Raw genomic sequence first — 23,531 nt, 5'->3', positions numbered from 1 at the left:
TCTCTCGGCCCCACACCATGCCCACTCAACGAGGCGTGAAGGCCCCCAGTAAAAATTCCTCAAACCCCAAATTATTCTGAACTGCAGAACCAGAAGACACACAGCACGAACACCGTGCAAGACTCTGCGTTTGTAGAATTAGAATTTTACTAAGTTAAAGGAATCTGAGATAGGCATGTAAGCCTCAACGGCCGACGGACTATGCACGACTCTTTTGAAACAGACAGTTTCTAGATGTTGTTTAAATCAGCACCGTTAAACATTAGGTTCCATGACAGTGAAGAGTTACAGAAAACACCAACTCCGAACAGGGCATACAGTACGTTACCCTGACGACAGAGTGTAGTAAAATCACCCGAGTTTTAACTATTGTTAACCTACAGGCGTGCACTCGATCATCGCGACCCAACTAAGACGCAACGTGCAACACGCATCTTGATCGCTGGCTTATCTAAATGCAGATAAAACAAATAGCTGGAATTGACATCTCTACTTAAAAAAAAAAACAGCCTTAGAGTCCCAACTGATATCAAGAACGTCAGCATTAAAGCGTAAGTCTGTGTAACAAAGGTATCACCTCAGCAGCTTGTAATCTGTACCGATATCTATTCTGCTTTGGTTAAAAAGAAATCCAAATCGCGGTATGACTAAACCTGTTCCTGACGAAGGAAGCCCAGGACAGAGTTATATGTAGGTAGACCTGGGAGACGCTCCCCCTTTCTACAAAGTAAAGGCCTTAATGTCATTGTTAGATTGATGTAATTCACCTAAATTTTAGCTGCATCGACAAGCAGAAAGCCACTAAACGATCAAAACAAGTTACTCGCGGAAGAGCTAACACTCATGCATGAGAGAGACGTACCTATATATGCTTAGACGAGCTTTGACTCAGCAGCAAACCTATTTCCTTACTCTGTAAACAAATAGAACAAGACAAGCTTTGACTTGCAGCAAATCTATTTCCTTACTTTGTAAACAAATAGAAGACGTGTAAAGTAAAGAACAGAGTTCCATGAGAAAATCAGCAAATGCCAAAACACATTTGCGTTTTACTGAATGCAACCAAAGTTCTTGAAAATCATAAAGTATAGGCGCCTCCTTTTAACCCATTAAAACGTGCATGATTCATGTAAAATATACAGACATTCTTCAGATACTGTTGAATTGCTCTGACACGCTCTGGTTCCCATGACAACAACTTGTCACAGGAAGTGTTACCTTGTAATGTCACTTTTGTAAGCAAACCAGCCTGGGTGGCTAGCCTAGCATCAAGCTAACTTAGACTAAGCTAAACTAACCCAGCACTAAGCTAACTCCGGCTAAGCTAACCTAGCTTAGCATCAAGCTAACCTAGGCTAAGCTAACCTTACCTAGCTCCCATCCAACATAAGCTAAGCTGAATAACCTCCACAGTTAAGAGTTAGCATCATTTACGTGAACCCTTACTCACCGCTCGTGTTCCACAGTGCAAAGTATTCTAGAATACTTTCTCAACACCAGTTAGGGTTTTAAATTACTCACTTTCCATGTTTACCATTCTTATTAGCTAAAGTTTACCTTCACAGGGTTAGGAATACTCCTTGCTAACCGTTAAGGACGAACTTCGCAGATGCCTTGTTAATTGAACTTAAGTTTAACTACATGAAAACTGCGTAACTAACTACAGAATAACGCGTGTAACCGTAGGAATTTTCATCGGCATGTTGACTAAAGCTTTGGAGGGACACACAATGTGGTTTTGAACACCCAACCGCTACAACCCACTATAGTGTTGATCAAAGCAAATCCAAAGTTTAGTCACTAATGCCACTGAACACTCTTGACCTCAGATCATTCCCGTGTTTTGATCACTTTATTTCCTTTTGCTTTAATTTTAATTTTATTTTGCCTCATTGATTATTTCTTTCCTTCGACCTTGATGATAATAGCAAGCAGCTATTCCCTTAGGTCATCTATATGATTTAATTTCATTTCCTCTCTTGTCCAAGTGTGGTTCTATTCCCAATAGGGCCCAGAAAGGAAACAGAGACCCCCTTATTTGTTATTTTGGCTTAGTTTCAACCAATGCACTCGTTCGTGACCCTGCAACGCAAGTAATTTCAACAATTTACTAGGGCACTACTAGAGTCCTGAGGGTCGATAATAAGCAGAATTTAAATAAGAAAGCGGTCCTTTTCCTATTATTGTTCACTTCGTCGAGCCATAGTGGACCACCAGCTAAGTCCAGAGAAATAATTTAGTCATAAGGACCACCTTATGTTATTTATTTCATCTCGGATATGTCCTTTCCAGGAAATACGCTCGGAACCACACAAGACTTAGCCCTAACATGCACAGCTAAGATAAGGACACAAGAGACACTTAGCTTTATGCTAAACACTTAACTAACTTATTAAGCAGTAGTTCTGAACTTTTAGGGCCATGCATTAGTCACTCACAACAAGTGTGCCAGAATGCCACAGAGCCCCTGCTTAAACCGACCTCAACCTGCCAAGGAACCACTGCCCCAAACCACGGCATGGCTCCAAAAAGGATGCAACAAAGCTAACCAGAAAGGTCCCAAGATTCACTCAGGACCCTGCATCTACCCACGACATGCAGACAAGACTTTCACTTGCAAACTGTCTAACCAACATGACTGCATGAAACAGATTCTGCTTGATATGGATTACGTCCAGTCGCGAGGTGCACAGCTTCCTAGATCGTCAAACAGAGACTGTCAAAATGGACTACCAGCTGTTGCAATAAGCTTTGATCGCTTAACTCCCTGATCCAGAATCAGACCAAGGGTTATCACCACCGTGGACATCAAGTAAGACCGACTTGAAACTCCACCGACTTCGGCAAGCCTACTTCGAGAAGCAAACCATCAGGTATGAAAAGGATACCAGTTTCAGAACTTTGTTCCCTTAAAACCTGCATCCCACAGTGAGTTAGTCGATAAGCACCCTGGCCTGTGCTTGTAGCCTGTCTACCTCAGCTACGAGACTGGGCCCGCAAAGCTCACATTAAGCAAAGGCTTTGTCCGAAAAGACTGTGTAAAAACCCTCAGACTAACCTGTCTCTGAGCACGACTCAGAGCTGCCCCTAGAAGGCACCCCATACATCACAAACACCTTCACTGAGAGTTAAACCGTTCCAGGCCAGCAGAGGGCAACACAACAGTCATGGTGCTCATCTAACGCCCCAGAGCAAGAGCTCTGAAACATTTCTGGAAGCCAGCCGGCGACCCAGAATGGACCGCCCAGCACCAAGAGACTCAAGCCCAACCAGCCCAGAGCGGTACCCTCTCAACACGCCACTGGTAAGCACAAGTCTGAGCACACATCAGATAACAACAGTGCAGCCACGTCACAGACGGCAGAAATCCTGAAGGTGCTGAAAGCGTTTCTGCACGAGACATCACAAGGAGACAAGTCAGACAGTCTATGTCTCAGCGCAAGACCCAAGCCAGACACCCAGAACACTGCTCGTCAGCATCAGACCACAGAGCTCACTGTCGCATCACAAAGCGACAACACCAAGCAGCCGCTACAACTGACAGCTGCACAACCTGAGCATGACAGTCCGGTGTCCCACAAAACACCGGCCCTAACCGCTCATCGATCACAACACCAGCCCAGATGCCTAAACTTCTGGAAACCCTAAACAAAAGGGGGTGGCCCAAAAGACTCTACATAACCACCACCAGAGACAATCATTTGAGCCTTGAAGGCCTGTCAGACACTAGCTCAAACATCACGCTAATGTCAGCCCAACTCTTCGAAAGACTCACTGCTAAAGCTAAGAGTCAAGAACGCACTCTCAAAGCCCAAACATGTGAGCTGAATGAAAACCCTACAGCCAAAACAACTTCTGGCTCAAAACAGGTAGCTCCCATTCATCCATTTGGTCCTATGAGCCTGATTCACCCAGGGTACCGATCAAGAACGATCACGTACCCACTTCTGATTGCCCAAGATCTGTTAGATCGCTTTGAGCCTTTAATAGACTTTAAACAACTGAATGCCTGAGCTCAAGTTCAAGAACCCCTCCCCCTCCAGTCATACAGGTCAAGAGAACCTAACTGGCAGGTCACAGAGGTCACAAGAACTCCCGCAGCCAGCCATGAAGGCACAGCCTCAGCACCAAATGGAGAAATGAACTTGCTACTCTGCACCTTTCAGCTCACTAAAGACTTTGACTAACCAAATGAACTCTGAAACTACCACCTCTTTACCCCTCCAACCTCCCAAGCCTGCCGTCGGACACATCAGGCAGCACACCAAGAACATGCTGCTCAACGGCCCTACAACTCAGTTTCATGCACCTCGTGACATCACTTCGCCACGGCTTGTGCTGCCACGGTGCAGAAAGGGGGATATGCCAGTGTATGCCCAGTCACGCACCATGTGGGCTGCACACCGCAGCACCAGGACATCTCGGCATCCTCAAAGGCATCAGACTGTCCCAGCCGACAGCCGCTGAATTCTTTCCTCCCTTTCTCTCTCTCCCCTGTCTCTGTTACAGGATGCTGCTGTGGTCGTCTTCCTGTGCCTCCAGCCAACCAGAGGACAGCTACTGTCGACCGCCTCACCGCCGGGTCCGACATCAGACAGCATATGGTCGACTGCCACGCAAGCAGAGCTAAATGGACTCCCACGCCGCTGCTGTCAGTACGCAGTCAAACACCGGCCTGTCCAGCAACCAAACGAACTGAAATCCCACAGCCAAAAAGGTAACTCACAACACAGAGTGCCTCCTCACAGACCATCAAGAAATTGAAAGGAACTGTGATAAATCCGCAACGCACACAGCATTCTACTGAACCAGACAAGTGAGCTCCAGCGAGACAACTGTTCACTGTCTGCCAGAATGACTTTGCTAAAATTCACCAAGCAGCCTTTGCTCCAAGACCCGAGCTACCCTGCTGCAACCGAGCGTGAGTCAAGTCCCAGCCAGGACGAAACCCACGATTTCACCCTGATTCCAGAACTGGAATTATGAACGATGATAGGAGGGGTCCAGCCAAACTGGACTTGTTCCCAGTGACCGCTGTGTCTCAACTGCACACCTGTTGCACTGCACAACTGCCTCACCGGTAGTCCAATCCTGGACTGCAGCTGATTCTGCACTGGGTACCTCTACGGTAATCAACCACACCCTGACACTTGACATCCACGCTGCACAAGAGGCAAGGAAATGCAAACCTCCACAGCCACCACGGGACCCTCAGGAAGAGGGTACCACGCTGGAGACTGCGTCAAACCTCAGCAAGCTGAGCCCCTACCTCAGCCTAGCCGCCGCCTGCCACCTGACCCTCATGATTCACCTGCCATCCGTCCATTGCGATGGTGTCGTTCGATGAAGTCACACAAGGACTTCACCAAACGAAAAGGGGGAGATGTAAGGAATCTTGGCCAGGCGACATTCTGAAACACATAAACGCACACACAAACCTTTCACTTCCCCCACACATCGGAATGTGTGGAATGTTTTTGAACAAAGAGAAGGACTTTTGGTGTTTAAAAACATTCAACAAAATGTTTTCAATGGTTTTTATGTATATGTGTCTTCCCCATGTCACAGTGAAATAACTTTGTTTGGTCACGGTTTAAATAGGAATTAAAAATACCTTCGTCATGCATTCGAAACATAAGTGTATATTCCTTTGATATAACATAATGTTCCTTGATATCTCTAGAATGCTTATTGAATGAAACACTCGAATATGCATAGAGATGTAAAGTAAAGTGTATTTTTAATTCATTGTACTGCCAATGAAGATCAAATTGCTATTGCAAAACCCTCATTTAACACACCCCCTTCCACGAGAAGCCCGCGCTGAGGAACAAAAGAAAGCTTCCCGCGTGCAACATCCACTCTCCGATTGGCTCAAGCCAACAGGAAGGGGATGGATTTCTCCAAGGTGATAAATGTGAGAACGCAGGTCCGCCCTCTCTCTCTTCTGAACTTTCCAGCGCTCAACATGTAAACCTCACGGGACTCTGATCCAACCATGGGTCTTTCCTTTTGTTCGTCTAAAAGTTTCATCTTTTCCTCAAGTGGACTACCAAGTTCGTCTTCCAGGAAAGGAAGTGGACTTTGCCGAACTATCTCCTCGGGTAACGTCACCTCAAAGACTCTCAGCCTTTCAAACACTGGCGCTAAATGCCGACGAACGCCACGTGACTCCCCACGGAACAAAGCAGCCATGAACGAGCCGGGACGGGCCGCGCCAACATGCCGCGGCCGCGCTTCACGTGACGCACGCGCGCCGGACCGGCGCACCTCTAGCCGACACGTGGCCCGAACGGGTCGAGCAACGAGCCCACGACTCACACAGACCACATGTGCCTTGCAAGTATACCTTCTTTTAGAGCTTCTAAGAAGCATTAAGAAGATGTTTTTGGGGTGTCAAGAAAGGTTAACTGACTGTTTTGATGAACGTAACTCTCTCTCTCTCTTACAACTCACTCTCTCTCTCACTCTCTCTCTCAAACTCACTTAACTTGCGCGTATCCATTGTCTAAACGCTCTGCGTCGTCTTAGTTTGTGTTTTAATGTTTGTAAATACATGTATCATTGTAACGTAGTGAATGCTTAAGTAGGAACTTTATTAAATACAAAATATGCTTACCTTGACTGATTGTCTTGCTCATGATACGGGTCAATGAAATGTCGATTTAAAGCTACACGCTTTACAGAACTATAAATACCTAAGAGGGTATTTGGTCATATAGCAGGGAAGGCAGATTCTAGTGGCCACAGAATTTGTTTTCACAAGCTATATAACTTAATTGAGCTAATTGATTTTACCTGTCTTGTAAAACGTGGTCCTTGCAATCAATAACAATTAATTTGTGGTGGATTGCGGGGATGCACATGTATGCATATGGGTAAAATTAATAAATTAACATGTAAGACCGGTCTGATCCAAATCTGTATGAATAATTATTAATTATCAATTATTAATTATGATATGCAAATTCCCCCCTGATCAGAACCGACCCAGAGTCTTTACAGTGCTCATCGCATGCAGGGCAGAGGCCGCCTGTCCCGCCGCTCTATATGAACGCGCCGCCATAGCAGACGAGAACCTACAGGCTTTGGATGGGTGCTTAGGAGGACCACGGGAGGAGGCGCTCTGTGGACACAGCTGCATCGCAACAGAGCGCTCCACCGGGGGCATCCCAGTGTACCCACGGGCGGCCCCACCATCGAGGGAGGAAAGGCGGGGGAGGCTAGAGCGCGCTCTCGGGAGGACAAAGGAGCCTTCCAAGTGCGAGTAAGCTCCGCATGCAGCTCGGGGAAAAAAGGTATTGGGGTCGGCTGTGGCCTTGCGGCGGCAGCCTTGCCCAAAAACCAATTATCCATCCGTGAGAGATTGGGGCAGGGCAGAGGGTTCCACTCTAACCCGATACTCACGGCGGCCCGAGATAGCATGGCCGTTAACTCGGGATCAGACACGGGCAACGCTGGCACTCCCGAGGGAGGCAACGCAGCCGCATCCTCATCTCCCGAGGAATCAAGCCCGCCTTGTGATGCTGTGATCGACATCGCATCATCCTCTGGAGCGCCGAACGAAACAGACGGTACCTGCGAAGAGGCAGACGGCTAATTAGAACTGGCGCTCGCTGGCTCTACCACTGGAGCGGGGGGTGTGGCCCGAGGAACTAGCGTCGGGGTTTTGTTCCACACCGTCACCGTCAGATCACCCTGGCCGCGAGTCGAAGAGCTTCTCGTGGAAGAAGCAGATCGAGTAGCGGGGACGGGGACTCTCACTTTCTTCAGATCATTGAGTCTAGATCTCAGTGTAGAGATGGTCATGTTCCCACAGAAGGAACATGAGTCATCCACGAACGCTGCTGCAGCATGCTGAATGCCCAGGCACACAGAGCAGCGATCGTGACCATCAGAAGATGACATGAATCGGCCGCACCCAGAAGAACACGGGCGAGACATCTTTAAAAAGATGTGCCACGTGCAGCTCTTTCAATAAGAGGAGGAAATTCACTCTTTCAGCGCTGAGGCGACCAGGGAGAAGCCCAAAGTCTGGCAGACCACTGCTCAGATCGCAGGCGATGCAGAATCTCGCTGGGTACCGCCGTCACACCAACACTGAAGAGGACGCTTGTCTCGAAGAGTCTTTGGATCAGTGAGAATGGCTTTAGGAGTGAAGAGGTCTCTTGGCTCCAAGCGAAAACATACTGTGGTTGCGTTCACTTCCTCCTTTTATACCCACTGCGTGGGGCGGAGATACGCTATGCAAATTCCGCAGCCCCAAGGCATTTTCATGCCATTGGCTCGTTGTTAAATACTCGAAGAGGATTGGCTTTCTATGCGAAACCCCCATTCTCCGTCACTTCTGACGTAACTCGAAGTGACTACGAAAGGAAACTCAGGAATACCCAGGCAGACCCGCATCAAACAGACTATACAGCATTTAACCTAGACCAATATCAGAACCAAGAACTAACTCAGAGGCTGTTTACACGACACCTTTTCAACTAAAAACGTAAAAAAATGTTATGCAAACATTTACACGACAACAGCGTTTTTGGTGCCTGAAAAGTATAAGCACACTTGTGGAAGTTTTTGAAAATGGTCTCTGTGCAAAAATGTGAATCTCTGAAGACGAAGACCTCAAGTCTATAGTGTTTCATTGCACCATAGCGGATCGAATTCCTGATGAACGTGCTGGTCCCTCTGTAATGGACGGATCAGCTGTTTCAATTGGGATTTCCCCAGAGGATAAGATGTTGATAGCAGCATCGGAGGGTGAGCTGGCCTCTGGAGATGACGACTCGGCTGCGTTATCTTCCTGTGGGAGTGTAACGTTGCCCAAGCCAGATCCAGAAATGTCAGCTGTGCTGAAAACAGGCCGAGGCTGCCGGGCTTTAGTGGAATCCTCCACCGGGTCCTGCTCAGTCTCGGTTGGAGGATTGGTATCTCAGTGCGGGCCGCACTGGTTCTCAGCTCGTCGCCCCAGTGCCTTTTATTATTCCCGAAGTGCATGGAGAGTTTACCAGGTTGTGGTTGACACCTTTCTTTGCCAGAATCAGCTTGAATAGCTTTTCCCCCCTCACTACCCTTGATGGAGCAGTGGTGAAGGGTTGCGAGGCTATCCCTCCAGTGGAGGGGTCTGTCGCGACACAGGTGCACCTGTGTCTAGGGATAGCTTGATACCACAATTTTGGCTTCGGTACGATACCTGAACCTAATACCTCGTATCGATGCTAAATCGATACCACAGTCGAAAAAAAAAAATCTCACTTTAAGTGAAATCAAACCATTTTTATCAAAACACTGCTTGAAACTCTCCACTACCAAATGTGCAAAGAGTATAAAAAAACCTAAAAAGTATCAAAATGTAAAAAAGAAATAAATTCAGTCAAGGAACATACAGTGGGTAAAATTTAGATTTAAAAAAAAAAGCCAAAAAAAATAAATAAAAAAAAATAACCCAACCAACCATACAGTTAAAATAGGTTAATATATATATAATAGATTTTATATAATAATAATAATAATAAAAATAATAGAATAATTAAAGCACATGTAAACCATTAGCTGTCATGCATCAACAGAGAATTATCAACATTTATTCATCTTGGTTTGGTTACTGTTTGGTTTTGTCACGGGGTACGGTGCAGGGGTGCAGGAGTGCAGGCAGAAGTAGCGGGAGGAATCCAGATTAACACAAAGATACGCATTTATTTTAAACATACAGGCAGGAAGACAGGGTTTCACCAAGTAACATTAAACATCGACCGACAAAGACAGACTGAATAAGATGGAACTAAATACACAGAGGAATCAAACTAAACGAGGTGCAAACAGGTGAAAATGATGATGACAGGACGAGGAACAGGTGGCTGATTGGGGAGTGAGTCCGGGAGTAGAAACAAAAGGATCCGGGGAAGTGTAGTGCAGATGACGAGACAGACTGGTGCAGACGGAGGACTGTGACATCACTCCCCCCTCCCGGTAGGCGTGACCTCACGCCGTAACATCAACGGGGAGGGGGGGTGGGCGCCCTGGAGGCTGTGGAGGACGTGGTCTGGAGCAGGAAGCCCCCCAGGGCGGAGCAGGATGAGGGCGTGGCCAGGGCGGAGCAGGATGAGGGCGTGGCCAGGGCAGAGCAGGATGAGGGCGTGGCCAGGGCGGAGCAGGATGAGGGCGTGGCCAGGGCGGAGCAGGATGCGGGCGTGGCCAGGGCGGAGCAGGATGCGGGCGTGGCCAGGGCGGAGCAGGATGCGGGCGTGGCGGTGAGGTCCCTTCGGGCGGCCATGGTGGTGAGGTCCCTTCGGGCGGCCACGGCGGTGAGGACCCTTTAGGCGGCCACGGCGGCGAGGACCCTTCAGGCGGCCACGGCGGTGAGGACCCTTTAGGCGGCCACGGCGGAACTGAAAGGCCGAAGAACCATGGCGCCAACGGAGTCCTGGCACGCTGAAGCCGCGCCGTAGATCCACGGGACCGAAGAGGCGACGCGGGGACGGGTGACCGGAGTGACGATGAGGCGAGGGAGGCCGACGGGGAGACCAGAGGAAGGGAGGAGTCCAGGGATGCCGAAGGGGTGCAGGGTGAGGGTGCAGCCCGAATCCCGGAAGTCCGTGGCTGGTACTGGGCGTCGAGCAACGAGGGCCGACCTGGCGTGGCGCTCGAGCCCAGCGGAGCTTCCGGGCAGACGGACTGCGGAGGCGATGAGGGAGTGGCGGTTCTAGGTGAAGGCGGAGGGATGACAGGGTGAGATGAAGGTGTGGGCTCTGAGGACAGAAGTGTAGACCTGCACACGGCCTTACTGAAGGGGCTTGAGTGAGCAGAGGGGATGACCAGCAGTGGTGGATGAACAGTCCAAATGTAATGGTTAGGAGGAGGTGGGAGAGGGAGGCTGGGAGGGACCATGGTCTCGGGCTCTGGCTGGACGGTCTCGGGCGCTGGCTGGACGGTCTCGGGCGCTGGCTGGACGGTCTCGGGCGCTGGCTGGACGGTCTCGGGTGCTGGCTGGACGGTCTCGGGCGCTGGCTGGACGGTCTCTGGGGCTGGCTGGACGGTCTCTGGGGCTGGCTGGACGGTCTCTGGCGTTGGCTGGACGGTCTCTGGCGTTGGCTGGACGGTCTCTGATGCAGGCTGGACGGGGCTGGACGGAACCAGCGAAGAGGAAGGCTTGGGCTCGGCGGGGCTGGGCGGAACCAGCGTAGAAGAGAGCTCGGGCTCGGCGAGGCTGGACGGAACCAGCGGAGAAGAGAGCTCGGGCTCGGCGAGGCTGGACGGAACCAGCGAAGAGGAGAGCGCGGGCTCGGCGAGGCTGGACGGAACCAGCGGGGGAAGCTCGGGCTCGGCAGGGATGACGGTGAGTGCCGGCTTTCGGGGGACGAGCATCAAACGGGGGCGCCGAATCGGGTGGAGAATCCCCTGGAAAATCACGGCGTCCATGTTGCTTTGCGGTCAGTCGATCTGTCACGGGGTACGGTGCAGGGGTGCAGGAGTGCAGGCAGAAGTAGCGGGAGGAATCCAGATTAACACAAAGATACGCATTTATTTTAAACATACAGGCAGGAAGACAGGGTTTCACCAAGTAACATTAAACATCGACCGACAAAGACAGACTGAATAAGATGGAACTAAATACACAGAGGAATCAAACTAAACGAGGTGCAAACAGGTGAAAATGATGATGACAGGACGAGGAACAGGTGGCTGATTGGGGAGTGAGTCCTGGAGTAGAAACAAAAGGATCCGGGGAAGTGTAGTGCAGATGACGAGACAGACTGGTGCAGACGGAGGACTGTGACAGGTTTGTGTTTGGGTTCATATTATGCATATAATGCATTGCATAAAGGAATATTAAAATGCAACATGTATTAGTATATTACAGTTTTTAGGTCATTTTATCACTGATTGATCTAGATTAATAAATGCTATAGTATTGTTAGGCAAGGTTACCTAATGAATGTCGACAAATTTAATTTTAGTACTTTAATTGTAGTTTAATTGTAATTGTAGTCATATTTACTACTATCTCTCTCTCTCTCTCTCTCTCTCTCAGCTTATTCCTCTAGGCGGGGTCGCACAGTGGCAGTAATATGACATTCATTTTACTATCACTTTTATTCTTTATTCATTCAAATTCGCTCGGTGTAAAAGCACCCCGGCCTGCCACCAAACCCTCAGTCCATAACAGACCTTTTGTTTCTCCGGGGCAACGGTCCCGAGAACGAGTGTCCATCAATACCGGCTAAGTCGAGTCAATTCAAGTCAAGACATCAAGACATCTTTATTTATATAGTGCTTTTTACAATACAGATTGTATCAAAGCAGCTTCAAAGTGCTAACATGAAAATAATATAACAAAGTTTGTTTCTAGAAGAAAATTGCGTCATAGTCCACCTTAAGTAAGGCAGATCAATGATATAGTTGAATATTAAATGTTGCTAACTAAGCAAGCCAAAAGCCAAGGCAACAGTGGCAAGAAAACAAAACTCCATCAGGTGACACCAAAAAACCTTGAGAAAACCCAGGATCAGTCGGGGGAGATGACCCAGTTCATCTCGCTTTGAGACACCGCTACTCAGCGAATTTGTACTGGTCTGAAAAGCATTGCGACCGTTGCGTTGCACTTCCCTCGCATGTCACAACTCTCCTGCCACCTCCTCCTCGGAGTCAGAAGCTTCATTACACTTATTACTTCTGGCCTGCTCAATTGTGCCGCTGACGAGCCTCACGTGTGGCCCAGGGAGAGTGGAGACTGCCACACAGTTACATTTGTTCCCCTGCAACAATGGATACGTGCGCAATTCTTGCTCCAGTTGAGTTCCCCTTATTAGCTGAACCCTGTCGAGTTCCTTTGTACTGTCTGTTGTACTGTCCGGTCATCCGCCCAGTCCGTATGTGTATCCTCCAAGTCACGCAAGCCAAATTCGAATGGCTCATTCAATAGTACTTGAAGATGACTGGCTCCCTGGCATGATCCCATTCAGTCGACGTCGACTACATCCTCCATTCTCTCCTTCAGGGAGAGCATACTCAACCAGGATGTTCACACATTAGGTTGGCACAATAAGGTTCAATTTGTAACATTGGGTAACGCATTAAGCATCATAAACTGGCATTTTTTATTCTTTGTTAATGTTATTATTTTTTTTTTCATATTTTACATATTTAAGATTAGTTAAAACATTAGTTAATCTATTAAAATGAACACAAAATAGCAATGACCAACATGTATAAATTAACAGTAGCCTAATAAATCCTGTAAAAAAATTAGCTCATAGCTAAATATGTATTGTTTATTGTGCTACTTTTTTATAACAATATCTATCTATCTGTCTATCTATCTATGAAACAGGCTTGACTCAAATAAATACTTTTTTGATAGTCAAAACCTGGAATATTAATAAAAAAATATATAATAATAAAAAATAATGTTGTTCCATGCAACATGGAACATGGAACAACATGCTTATTTCTTGCAATAACTATCATTTTGCAGATTCTTCATGGACTATGTAAACTTATGATCTGTAAATGAATACTTTGCATGTCCAATAGGTACTGTTGCCATGTGTTAGACAGAACTGGACAGGACATAAATGTGTAGAACTAGTAAGAAAGAACTGAGGTTCAAGTTTATATTTATATTAACATTATTTTTCCTGTTCTTGTAAGGTTTGGATCAGTTTTGTCTCCCTCTCTCTGCCTACCTTAAGCTTATGTCACTACCTTTCTGGTGAGAAATTGTTCATAGTCAGACCTTTAATTAATGATTAGGATCACATCTAATGCAGGAAGTAGGACTGATTGATTTAGCTAGCCGCCTTCTCCTTACCTGAGTCTCGAACTTTGCTCCAAACATATCAACCGGCTGACTATAGGCCAAGGCAGGCTTCTGCTTTTCCACCCACTCTCTGAAGCAGAACGGTGTCATCACATCCATAGTGTTAAGTGGGTATGGGGCTGGCTTGGTGGTTTCAGCTGCAAAAATTAAACAGTTAATGGAAAACTAATTATTAAGTACAAGAAATTAGTTACCACATTGTACAAGGACATTTTTTTTTTGTCTTGTTTGAGGTACCACGAGTCAGGCCTGGCAACTGACATCACTTAAAGTGTTAGATCACCCCAAAAAAATAAAATTGTGTCATTAATTTCTCACCCACATGTCATTCCAAACCTGTGAGACTTATTATAGAACACAAATGAAGATATTTTGATAAAATCCGAGAGCTTTCTGACCCACAGGAACTTCCTATTCTCTTCCGAGTGAGTTTCCGACACTGTTCACGTGAGCACCACGACGAATGTCAATACTGAGCCGGCATTCTGACATAAAGGGCCCTATTTTAAAGGGCACCTATTATGCCCCTTTTTACAAGATGTAATATTGGTCTCGGGTGTCCCCAGAATGTATTTGTGAAGTTTCAGCTCAAAATACCCCATAGTTAATTTATTATAACCATTTAAAAATGTAATTTTGGGGCCTGCTTAAAAATGAGCTGTTTCGGGGACTATACCACCTTAAATGCAAATGAGCTGCATATCCCCACCCTGCCTTTGGATGAGGGCGTAAATTGATACCTATGGCAGTCGGTACTGAGAGAGTGAGAGAAACCGCTGTTTTGAATGTCATTCAGCGTTCGTTTGAATCAGAATTTATAAATAATACGAAGAGACTCCGGCAGAATAAACATAAATGAGAATGGACCAGTACGTCTCGTTATGATTATTTGATACATTTATGTACTTATAGAGTTGTAATCGCGTCCGGATGTGCAACACACACAGTAGCGGTTCTAGGCACGGGCGAACCGGGCAGTCGCCTGGGGCGGCATTTCTTCATGTCACATGGGGGGCGGCACGAGCAGTTAAAAAAATCCTCTGTGCCGCGAAGTTTTTCTATTTTTTATCATTTCGATTCAATTATTGGCAATGGCGCCCTGCTTGCTGAGAAGGTGCCGTGCGCAGAAGCGATGTCAATGGGATCTCCTGATTAGTTCACGTATCGCGTCTTTTGCGCGCTCGAGGTCGTTATTTCAAATCCTCTATGTTTCAAATAGGCGCACGGGAAGCGCGCTCATTATGCGCTCACTGGAAGCGCGCTCATAAACTTTTCTGTATGGGAGTGCACGTGCACCCAAACACTTGGGTGTTTTTTCTCTTCTCCGTAAATAAATCTTTCAGCAGGCTACAGCAAGCGTTTTTCTGTGGTGGAAATACTACTAAAACATCTTTGTCGTTGTGGAGAGCGCAGTGTAATGAGTGCATGGTTCTATTGCAACGACAGCCATGGGAAAATCGGTACGAATTTTACTATTAATAATAAAAGAAAAGCTATACTGTGCATTATAAAGGGGCGCTCGAAGGGGGTCTCGCCCTGGGTGTAATTCAAAGTAGAACCTCCACTGAACACACACACACACACAGACACACACAAACACTGAAGCTGGCGCAATATTTTGAAACTACATACACATTCTGTGATAAAGTTTGCTACGTACAAGCGAAATTACATTTATGCAGGGACCTGTGCGTCATGTTTACTTGTCATACAGGTGCTTCTGTGGCAAATGTGAGAAGATGGCAAACTTACAGAACAACAACATATATGCAGTTTTTAATACAATATCTTTAAAAATATATATTTATAAACGTGTGGTTACACACTATACAAACAAGGTTTAAATTATATAGCCTACACAGACATCCTACGACGACAACAACTTTAGACGCATTTGTTGTTGAATTGGCTGATATTGACTGAAAAGACTATTTGCTCAAAAATCATAAAATACACTTACTGTTACTGGAGGTGACGGTGGATCGCAAACAGTAGATGATGATCCACAGTTGAGGATTAACTTTTAAACCACAACAACAGGATTAACCCACGACAGAACGTTTACGTTTCCAAGAGACATTACCGGCTGTCGTTGAAACAATTGTTTCAACGACAGCCGGTAATGTCTCTTAATGGAGGATGATGTGTACAGATCACCGAGGGCGGGGTCTATGCCACAACCACACTGTCAATCGAACCCCTTGCTCAATTCTACGTCACAAAGCGCTGAATCTTAGAACAGCTCATTCTGAGACAGTGCATATGATTTATTGAGATTGTAAAAAAACCACTGGATGGATTTTTATCATTCTAGGCTGGTTTTGCTCACACACTGCCAACACACATATATGTTCAAACACCATGTAAAATAGAATTTTCCATAATAGGTGCCCTTTAATGATCTGAAACCCAAGTTTACACAAGTAACTTAGTGGGCGGATCCCGGCGCTAATGCTATTTTCCCGGTGGGATAAATGCCTCTTGCGCCTGGCGCAAATCTAAAAGGGGTTGGTCTGAAGTAACTTCATTATTCATAGGTGTGGTTTGGGCGTAACGTGAAATAAACCAATCAGAGCTTCATCCAACATACCCTTTAAGAGCAGGTGCGCATGTTGCATGACGGATTGTTATTATAACGGCGGATTTACCAGGCGCGTGCCAGGAGCGTTCACAGCCGATGAGACCGACGTTCTCGTCAGGGCTGTGAAAGATAGAGAAGTGACGTTGTATGGGGATGGGAGAAACCATCCAAATCAGCGTCGGTTAAACATTATATACATGTTTCTTGCCACTATTGGGCAAACAGGTCTGATCTTTCTGATTTTTCCTTGTTATAATGTATGATTTGCAAAAATAAAAACTGCTGCATCAGTGTTGATGAGAGAATCAAAGTGTATGCGCTTTGTGCACCCGCTACATTACAGCCAAGCATGCACACTTAAAGTCCCTGTAAAGTCAAAATTAAGTATGTGTTCTGAGTTTGTCACACCACAGAAAAATGTGTAATTAGCCACCCAGCCAAATTTGGATGATAAAAAAAGCCGGCAAGTACACAAAATAAGCTATCAAAATCATGAAAAAATGAGCAGATTCTCTGCTCTCAAACGCTGGGGGTGTGTCCGCTGGCTGCGCTGAAACCACGCCCACTCACGGGAAAGCTGTTGACGATGATATTAGCTGATTAGCTTTTGGAGACGGGAGGATGAAAACTGAGGCGGGAGATCGTCGTTTCGGCCCCGTTCACCAGTAACAGTGGATTATCAGTCAATCCAAGTTGTCTCTAAGGAAAGTTTATAAAACGATCCAGTGTAAAATGATCACTACAGAGGCGGGTGTTGGTGGTGATCCTCAGTTCTTCATCAAGGTATAAGCTCTCTAAAAACCTCTTCTTGATGTGATCATTTTTAAGGAAATTTAAATGAAGATACCGATCTGTTTTGTACATGATCACATCCAGGTAGAAGCCCATGCATGTCTGTGTTGAAGGCATAGCTAGCTAGAAAACTGTAGGCTCAGCTGTAGTAACTAATAGTACTGACAGTCACTCGCGATTGAGCGGTGAATGCGAATGTGCTCGGGGAGTGACTGCGTGTTAGGGGAGAGATCAGACTCTGTGCGTCATCAAATAGGGGGGTGTCCAGCAGCTCATGGGTTCCAGTGCGTCACGGAGTCCTGTTTTAGCCCCGCCCAATTAATCCGTAAAATTGCAATGGTGAAAAACTGTTTAACGGTCTAACTCCACATTTCAGTACTTCACAGTTCACAGACTTTGTAATATGTTTTAGCAATACATATGTAACATTTATAATGTGTTTAGAACTTTTTTGTAGAATTGACTTTACAGGGACTTTAAAATAGCATTATGAACAACGCGCCACGTGCCACTGACTTAGACCGGGATTTTTCTGGTCAGTGGTGCAATTGTTTTCTGGAAGTGTAAAAAAGCACCAGGGAATGTTTGCGCCGAAACACGCCTCTTTTTTGCGCGATCCGCCCAGGAGCGTAAGTTTATTTCCTAGTTTACCGACGTGCGTCTGTGGAGGGGAAAAGCCCGCTTTGCGCGGCTGCAAAATAGGAATGAGACATGCGTTAGTGTATAAAGTCATTTGCGCCGGGTGCAAGATAGAGCCCAAAGTCTTAAAGGTTTGTAATGACATGAGACATGAGTAATTAATGACAGAAATTTCATTCAACTCTTTAATATTACACAAAACCTTCAGAAATAGAGAAAAACAAGTCATCAGGAGACCCCTTAACAATAGCACTAAAGCATGTTAAATGTAAATGTATTTCACATTGTCTCATCATGCATGTCACACAACAAACAGTAAAGGGAACTACTCTATTTACCTGGATCAGGTTTTCCTGTTTTATGCTCTTTGGAATCCATAAACCTGATATATACAAAAGCAAATGATTATTTGTGCTTACATGCATATGCACATGAAACAACTCAGAGGACTAAGGGTACTGAAATACCCCATTGACTTAATTTATTTTATTTATTCTTTATATTATTCGTTAGAATTTATTTTATGTTTTCAAGTAATTATAAGGTATTTGGCACATCTCTATATGCAAGGTATATTTGCTATGTGTGTATGTTTGCTGTAACTAGGGAAGAGAATATTGAAGTTTCACATGCTTTTTATTACATACTACGAAGAATGAAAAAGAAGTGTAGTGACACACTAGATGTCAATAATACAACCTTTCGAAAGGGAATTCGCACAATTGTCCTGATTGGGGAAAACCTCAGGGTGACTGATGAATGAAGGCCTGCAGAAATCATGGCTATTGTATTAGCCAGCGACAGCCATGGCATCCCTACTAGTTTGATCAGGAAGTATGAAAGGGTTGCCTAGAGAACATGTTCTTTTTCGTCTTCAGGGACTGTTTTGCTGAGTATTGAATATGGCAAGTGACAAGTGCTTTAAGAAGTGTGCTAACCCGTGTCTGAGATTTTTGACACCTGGTGACACACACAACAGGGGACCATTTGCATGCACTGTGAGTGTTTTTCTCTTAAGACACTCTGCTATCATCTGTCCTTCTCTTCATGCTGAGGCAGAGAGGAGGCTGAGATCGTGGGGATCTCAGATAGAGCTTGCTCAGTACTTTGAGAGAGGTATAAATCTCTCGCCCCTCAGCAGCTGACGAGGGTGAGCTGCTTGAAGAAGATGCATTGTCAAATGCGTCATCTGGTCCAACAGCCAGTGCTTTTCTGGCTTCAAGCCCCCCTGGCCCATGTATGCTGAACTGGTGGAGGTAACGGAGCGCGCTACTGCCAGTCTTGATTTGCCATGGCAGCGCAGGATGGAGGAGACTACTCGGGGAAGGCTGGACGAGCAGTTTCTTTCTGGCCACAATCTACTAGCTCCCGTGAGCATTCCATTCCTTTCCAATCTGCATTCCAAGATTGAAAATGTATGGAAGAACCCGTACTCTGCCCGTATCCATCAACATCAGCATGCCAACTATGCAAATATCGAGGGAATGTGCATGCATGGGAATGTGTCAGTACCTCCTATTTTAGAGATGTTTGCAAGCTATCTCTCACTGGGTGAGACCTCAATGATGAAAGCTCCGTCCCTGCCATCTAAGCCACATAACACGCATAAATGGCAGGGCATGTGTGGCAGCGGGTCAGGCTGCACTGCACACAATGGCAGTGTATAACAAGCCGACTTGCTGAAAGACTTGGACCAGGATCCGGGTCTTTCCCCTGACACGGTCGCTGAGTTGCGCCGCACCACATACATGTCTCTCCGGGCCACCAAGCAGACTACCGGCGCGGTCAGGAGATCGAGAGTCTTTCTTGTCGATGTCCCAGTTTCACCCTTTGAATTGTTTGGCATATCTGTTGAGGTGGTGGTAGGGAAAGTGAGTTAGGGAAAACGTTTTCAGGTGCCTTTAAATCTTATATACCACGTCGGCCCAAGTCTGCACCCAGACAGTCAGGGGGCCCTGGCCTGTCTCGGTCTGAGGCCCGAAAATGGGGCCAGTGCTGCTGCTTGTGCACCTCCTCTGTCTAGGAAGAAGCAGGACCTCAGGAAAGTGATCCAGTTCAAATGTGACCAGCGTCCGGGAAACAGTAGGGGCAAATAACGCCTCCTTCCCCTTTTGAGGCTTATTACAGCTAGCCTCTACTTCTGCCTTCCCCCTCCTCACGCAACATCAGGCCCTAAAAAAAGGCAGAATGATGAAGAAAACTAAATAGTCTGATGGTCCAGCTTGGGCTTTTTGTTAGCAAGCACACCTTTCAATATAATAACAGAAGTGTGGTAGCCTTTTATTTAGTATTTCAATTGTATTTGAATTTTAATATCCATTAAATGTTACTCTTTTTTTGCTTTAAACTAGATGCAACCATCATACGATCAGATGTAGTGACACTGAACAAAAAAAAGCCATTTTCAGCAAAAAAGTGCTTATTCACTGAAGTTTCTGAAGGTACTATCCTTAAAGGGATAGTTCACTTTGAAATTAATTTTTGATATGTTTTAGCTTACCTCAAGGGCATTCAAGATGTAGGTGTCTTTGTTTCCACAGTATTTTCAATTTTTATATTTTTCGGTCAAACCGTTGTTGTCTATCAGTCATATAATGCAGGTTTAGGGGGTCCACCCTCGCTTCACCTCAAAGAGCATGCACAGAGAAGTCAAAATTAAACATGATTTAATGACTCATAAATGTAAGTACACATTGATGGCCTAAGACATGAAACAAGTGGTTTGTGTGAGAAAATTAACAGTTTTTATATCGTTTTTACCTCGTGTAACCACAGCCATGTCCAACTGATCTGAAGGCACGGGCGCTTCGGTCTGCGCATGCGCCGTAAGTGATCGCTTGTGCGTGTACGTCACTCATTGTTTACACAGAGATTATTTCGGAAGTTTTAACTTTCACTGTAAAGATCTAAACATATTTAGATATACAGGAAATCGCAATGGAAGATGATTTCGATATATCTAAATATGTTTAGTGAAAGTTAAAACTTCCGAAATCTCTGTGTAAACAATGAGTGACGTTCACACGCAAGCGATCACTTCCGGCACATCCGCAGACCGAAGCGCCTGTGCCTTCAGCTCAGTTGGACATGGCTGTGGTTACACGAGGTAAAAATGATATAAATACTGTTCATTTTCACACACTCGTTTCGTGTCTTAGGCCATCAATGTGTACTTAAATTTACAAGTCATTAAATCATGTTTAATTTTGACTTCTCTGTGGATGCTCTATCCCTTGAACTATCTGATGGGATGAACTATCCCTTTAACATTTTATAAATTAACTGTACAAACAAATTCTTAACAATCCCAATTAAGCTAAGTGCCATTATGTCCCATCTTATGCAACATCACTTTTCTTAATGCCACTAGAAGGCAAAACTGCTGAAATGATGTTACTCACTCAGTGTGATGGCTGCGACTGAATACTGTCTGTGAGTCCTCTGAAGTCTGGCTCATAGCTAGATACAGCCAGTTTGAGGCAGTCTGTGAGGTGTCTGTCAGTAAGGCGGCTCCTGTATTTTGGTTTGATTATTTTCATCTGTGAAAATGCCATTTCTTAGAGATAAGCATTTCTTATCTCAAGTAGGCACTCAATTGAATTGCACATACAGTGTGGAGAGGAAACTTCTCTCTGTTGACATGTCCCCAAAAGTCACTGTCCCTTGATCTGGCATTCAGCTCAATGTCATTTTGCAAATCAACCATCTCCATGTCCACTCCACTTGACAACCTGTTCTATATCAATGAGCATGAAAGAGTTTGAGACAAATGCAGCAATAAATTCTATTTTGTTTAACTTTCAGGACAGCAGAGTATTTCAGGGTGAAAAACATTTTTAAGATGTGTGATCCAAATACTGAGCTTAGACTTAAAAGCATTCAGTGCACTGATCATGTGGGGCAGGTGTCTGTCTTTTCCCTGGGGATCGTTGTTGAGTGTATTCAGCTTTGCAGTCAAGTCTGTCTGAAATCCCAGGTCACACAGCCACACATCATCTGACAGTTCCTTGTGCTCCTCGTTTCTTGCAGAAAGAAATGTCTTTATCTCAGGCAGTAAGTCAACAAACCATTGCAGCACTTTCCTGCGGCTCAACCACCGCACATCAACATGAAGTAGTGGTCTCTTTACGCGGCATCAAGCTCATCCAGTAACGCCTTTAATAAGCGACCCTGAAGTGATTTTGCTCATATCGAGTTTATCAGTTTGACCACCAATGACATTACATGAGAAAAGTCCACAACTTTACCTGACAAGGCCTGCTGATGAATGACACAATGATGATTCTTGAAGTCGGGAAAATCAGGGTCATTATGGCACAGCGCTATAAAACCAAGGCGCACACCACGCATCGCCGGTGCTCCGTCAGTGGTAATTGCTACCAGTTTATGAATGGGTATATAATTTTCTCTTACATATTTTTTAAACTCATTGTAAATATCATAGCATTCTCTCCTTTAAGTGCAAAAGAGTGAGGAAGTCCTCTTTTGTTGTAAAGTCCTGGAATGCCATTCTAACAAAAACAACAAGCTGAGCTGTCCACTGAATCCATAGATTCGTCAAACTGCAGTGAGTGAGTGACAAGTCCTTTAACCCCTGTCGATCCACGTCCTCTGACAGTGACTCGACCCTCCTTGTCACTGATGCAGGGCCGAGAGAAACAGCATGGAGTGAGTGTTCCCTTTCAAGGGAACTCGTGCTGTGTTGAGAATCAACACTTTGGGGAACACCTTCAGCGTGATGCGTCACGCCTTCATGCATGATGATGTCACATTTGACGGTGAAACGGAAGCTATGAAAAGGATACCGCCACAAAACAGTGCCAGCTTTCTGTTCTTCATCTAGTGTACTTTGTGTCTGTGTGTCTTATTTGGTGTTGTTTACACTTATATATATACATGGCAGTGAAGCAATTCAGACAGTGTGTTCTCTTTTCCGCGCTTTTTGAGCGAGGGTGACACACAATCGCTCTGTGTTGTTTGTTTGGGGATAGAGCATGCACAGGCAGCGCTTGAGGGTCCTGTCTGTGCAAATTGTGATCTCCTACCCATGAGAACGCTCCTTTCCCACCTGTGTCTGTTCAATAAATCAGGACAGGCATGCTCAGGGATCAGGTCCCGCGGACAGGATCAGGCACCCAGGTATCAGGTCCCGCGTCTGTGCGGCACCTGCATTCTTGGGGATCGCAAAGGGATCTGGTTGGGGATGTTGAGATGGCTTCGGCCCTTTCCCAACATTCATCAACCAGTTCCCATAGTTTCGCTCATGGTTTGGCAGCCCGCCCTGCGGCTTCTCCCGCCTGTGATGAGGATCAGATGCTCGAATTATCTGCCTCTGAGGAGGTGGATAATTTGAGCATCGATGCAGGGGAATGTGGGGATCTGCCACTCCATTCTCCTGCATCTTAAGGAGCTGCTGGAGGTTGTGACCAAATTAAATATCAGTTGGCCACCAGAGAAGTAGGAAGCAACAGTAAAAAGTAAACTCGATGAGCGCTTCCTGCCACACCGAGGTGTCGAGATCGTGGGATAAGCCCTTCACAATGGGGCTCCTGCAGGCATACAGACCTGTTATCGACAGCGGGGAGGTCACCATCGGCGATAATCAGGAGATGGGGTTGACTTATCTCTCCGTGCTACCAAGGAGACGGCCCATGCAATCAGCCGTTCTATGGCAGCCTTGGTAGCAACAGAGAGACATTT

At 45.9% G+C, this 23,531-nt stretch overlaps 1 protein-coding gene and 1 long non-coding RNA gene across 3 annotated transcripts in view; both read right to left on the bottom strand.

The window, feature by feature from the left end:
- Positions 1-23,531, bottom strand: part of haao (3-hydroxyanthranilate 3,4-dioxygenase) — a 296,397-nt gene that overhangs the window by 217,126 nt on the left and 55,740 nt on the right. For both annotated transcript variants that reach the window (XM_089117246.1, XM_039653262.2), the window contains exons 6-7: positions 18,170-18,213; positions 13,811-13,956 (exon numbers count right to left, since the gene is read on the bottom strand). In XM_089117246.1, the coding sequence (XP_088973372.1) occupies positions 13,811-13,956; positions 18,170-18,213 (190 nt within the window). The remainder of the gene's footprint in view (positions 1-13,810; positions 13,957-18,169; positions 18,214-23,531) is intronic.
- Positions 18,220-20,700, bottom strand: LOC148977204 (uncharacterized). The gene is made up of 3 exons (XR_016145590.1): positions 20,592-20,700; positions 20,332-20,457; positions 18,220-20,003 (listed from the first exon to the last, which is right to left on the bottom strand). It is a non-coding gene; the product is annotated as an uncharacterized LOC148977204 (long non-coding RNA).

This window comes from Pimephales promelas, chromosome 11 (genome assembly GCF_988280905.1).
Source record: "Pimephales promelas chromosome 11, fPimPro1.hap1.1, whole genome shotgun sequence".
In the NCBI taxonomy this organism is placed as follows: Eukaryota; Metazoa; Chordata; class Actinopteri; order Cypriniformes; family Leuciscidae; genus Pimephales; species Pimephales promelas.
Note: the sequence above shows the minus strand (reverse complement) of the source record. Positions and strands in the feature narration are given on the sequence as shown.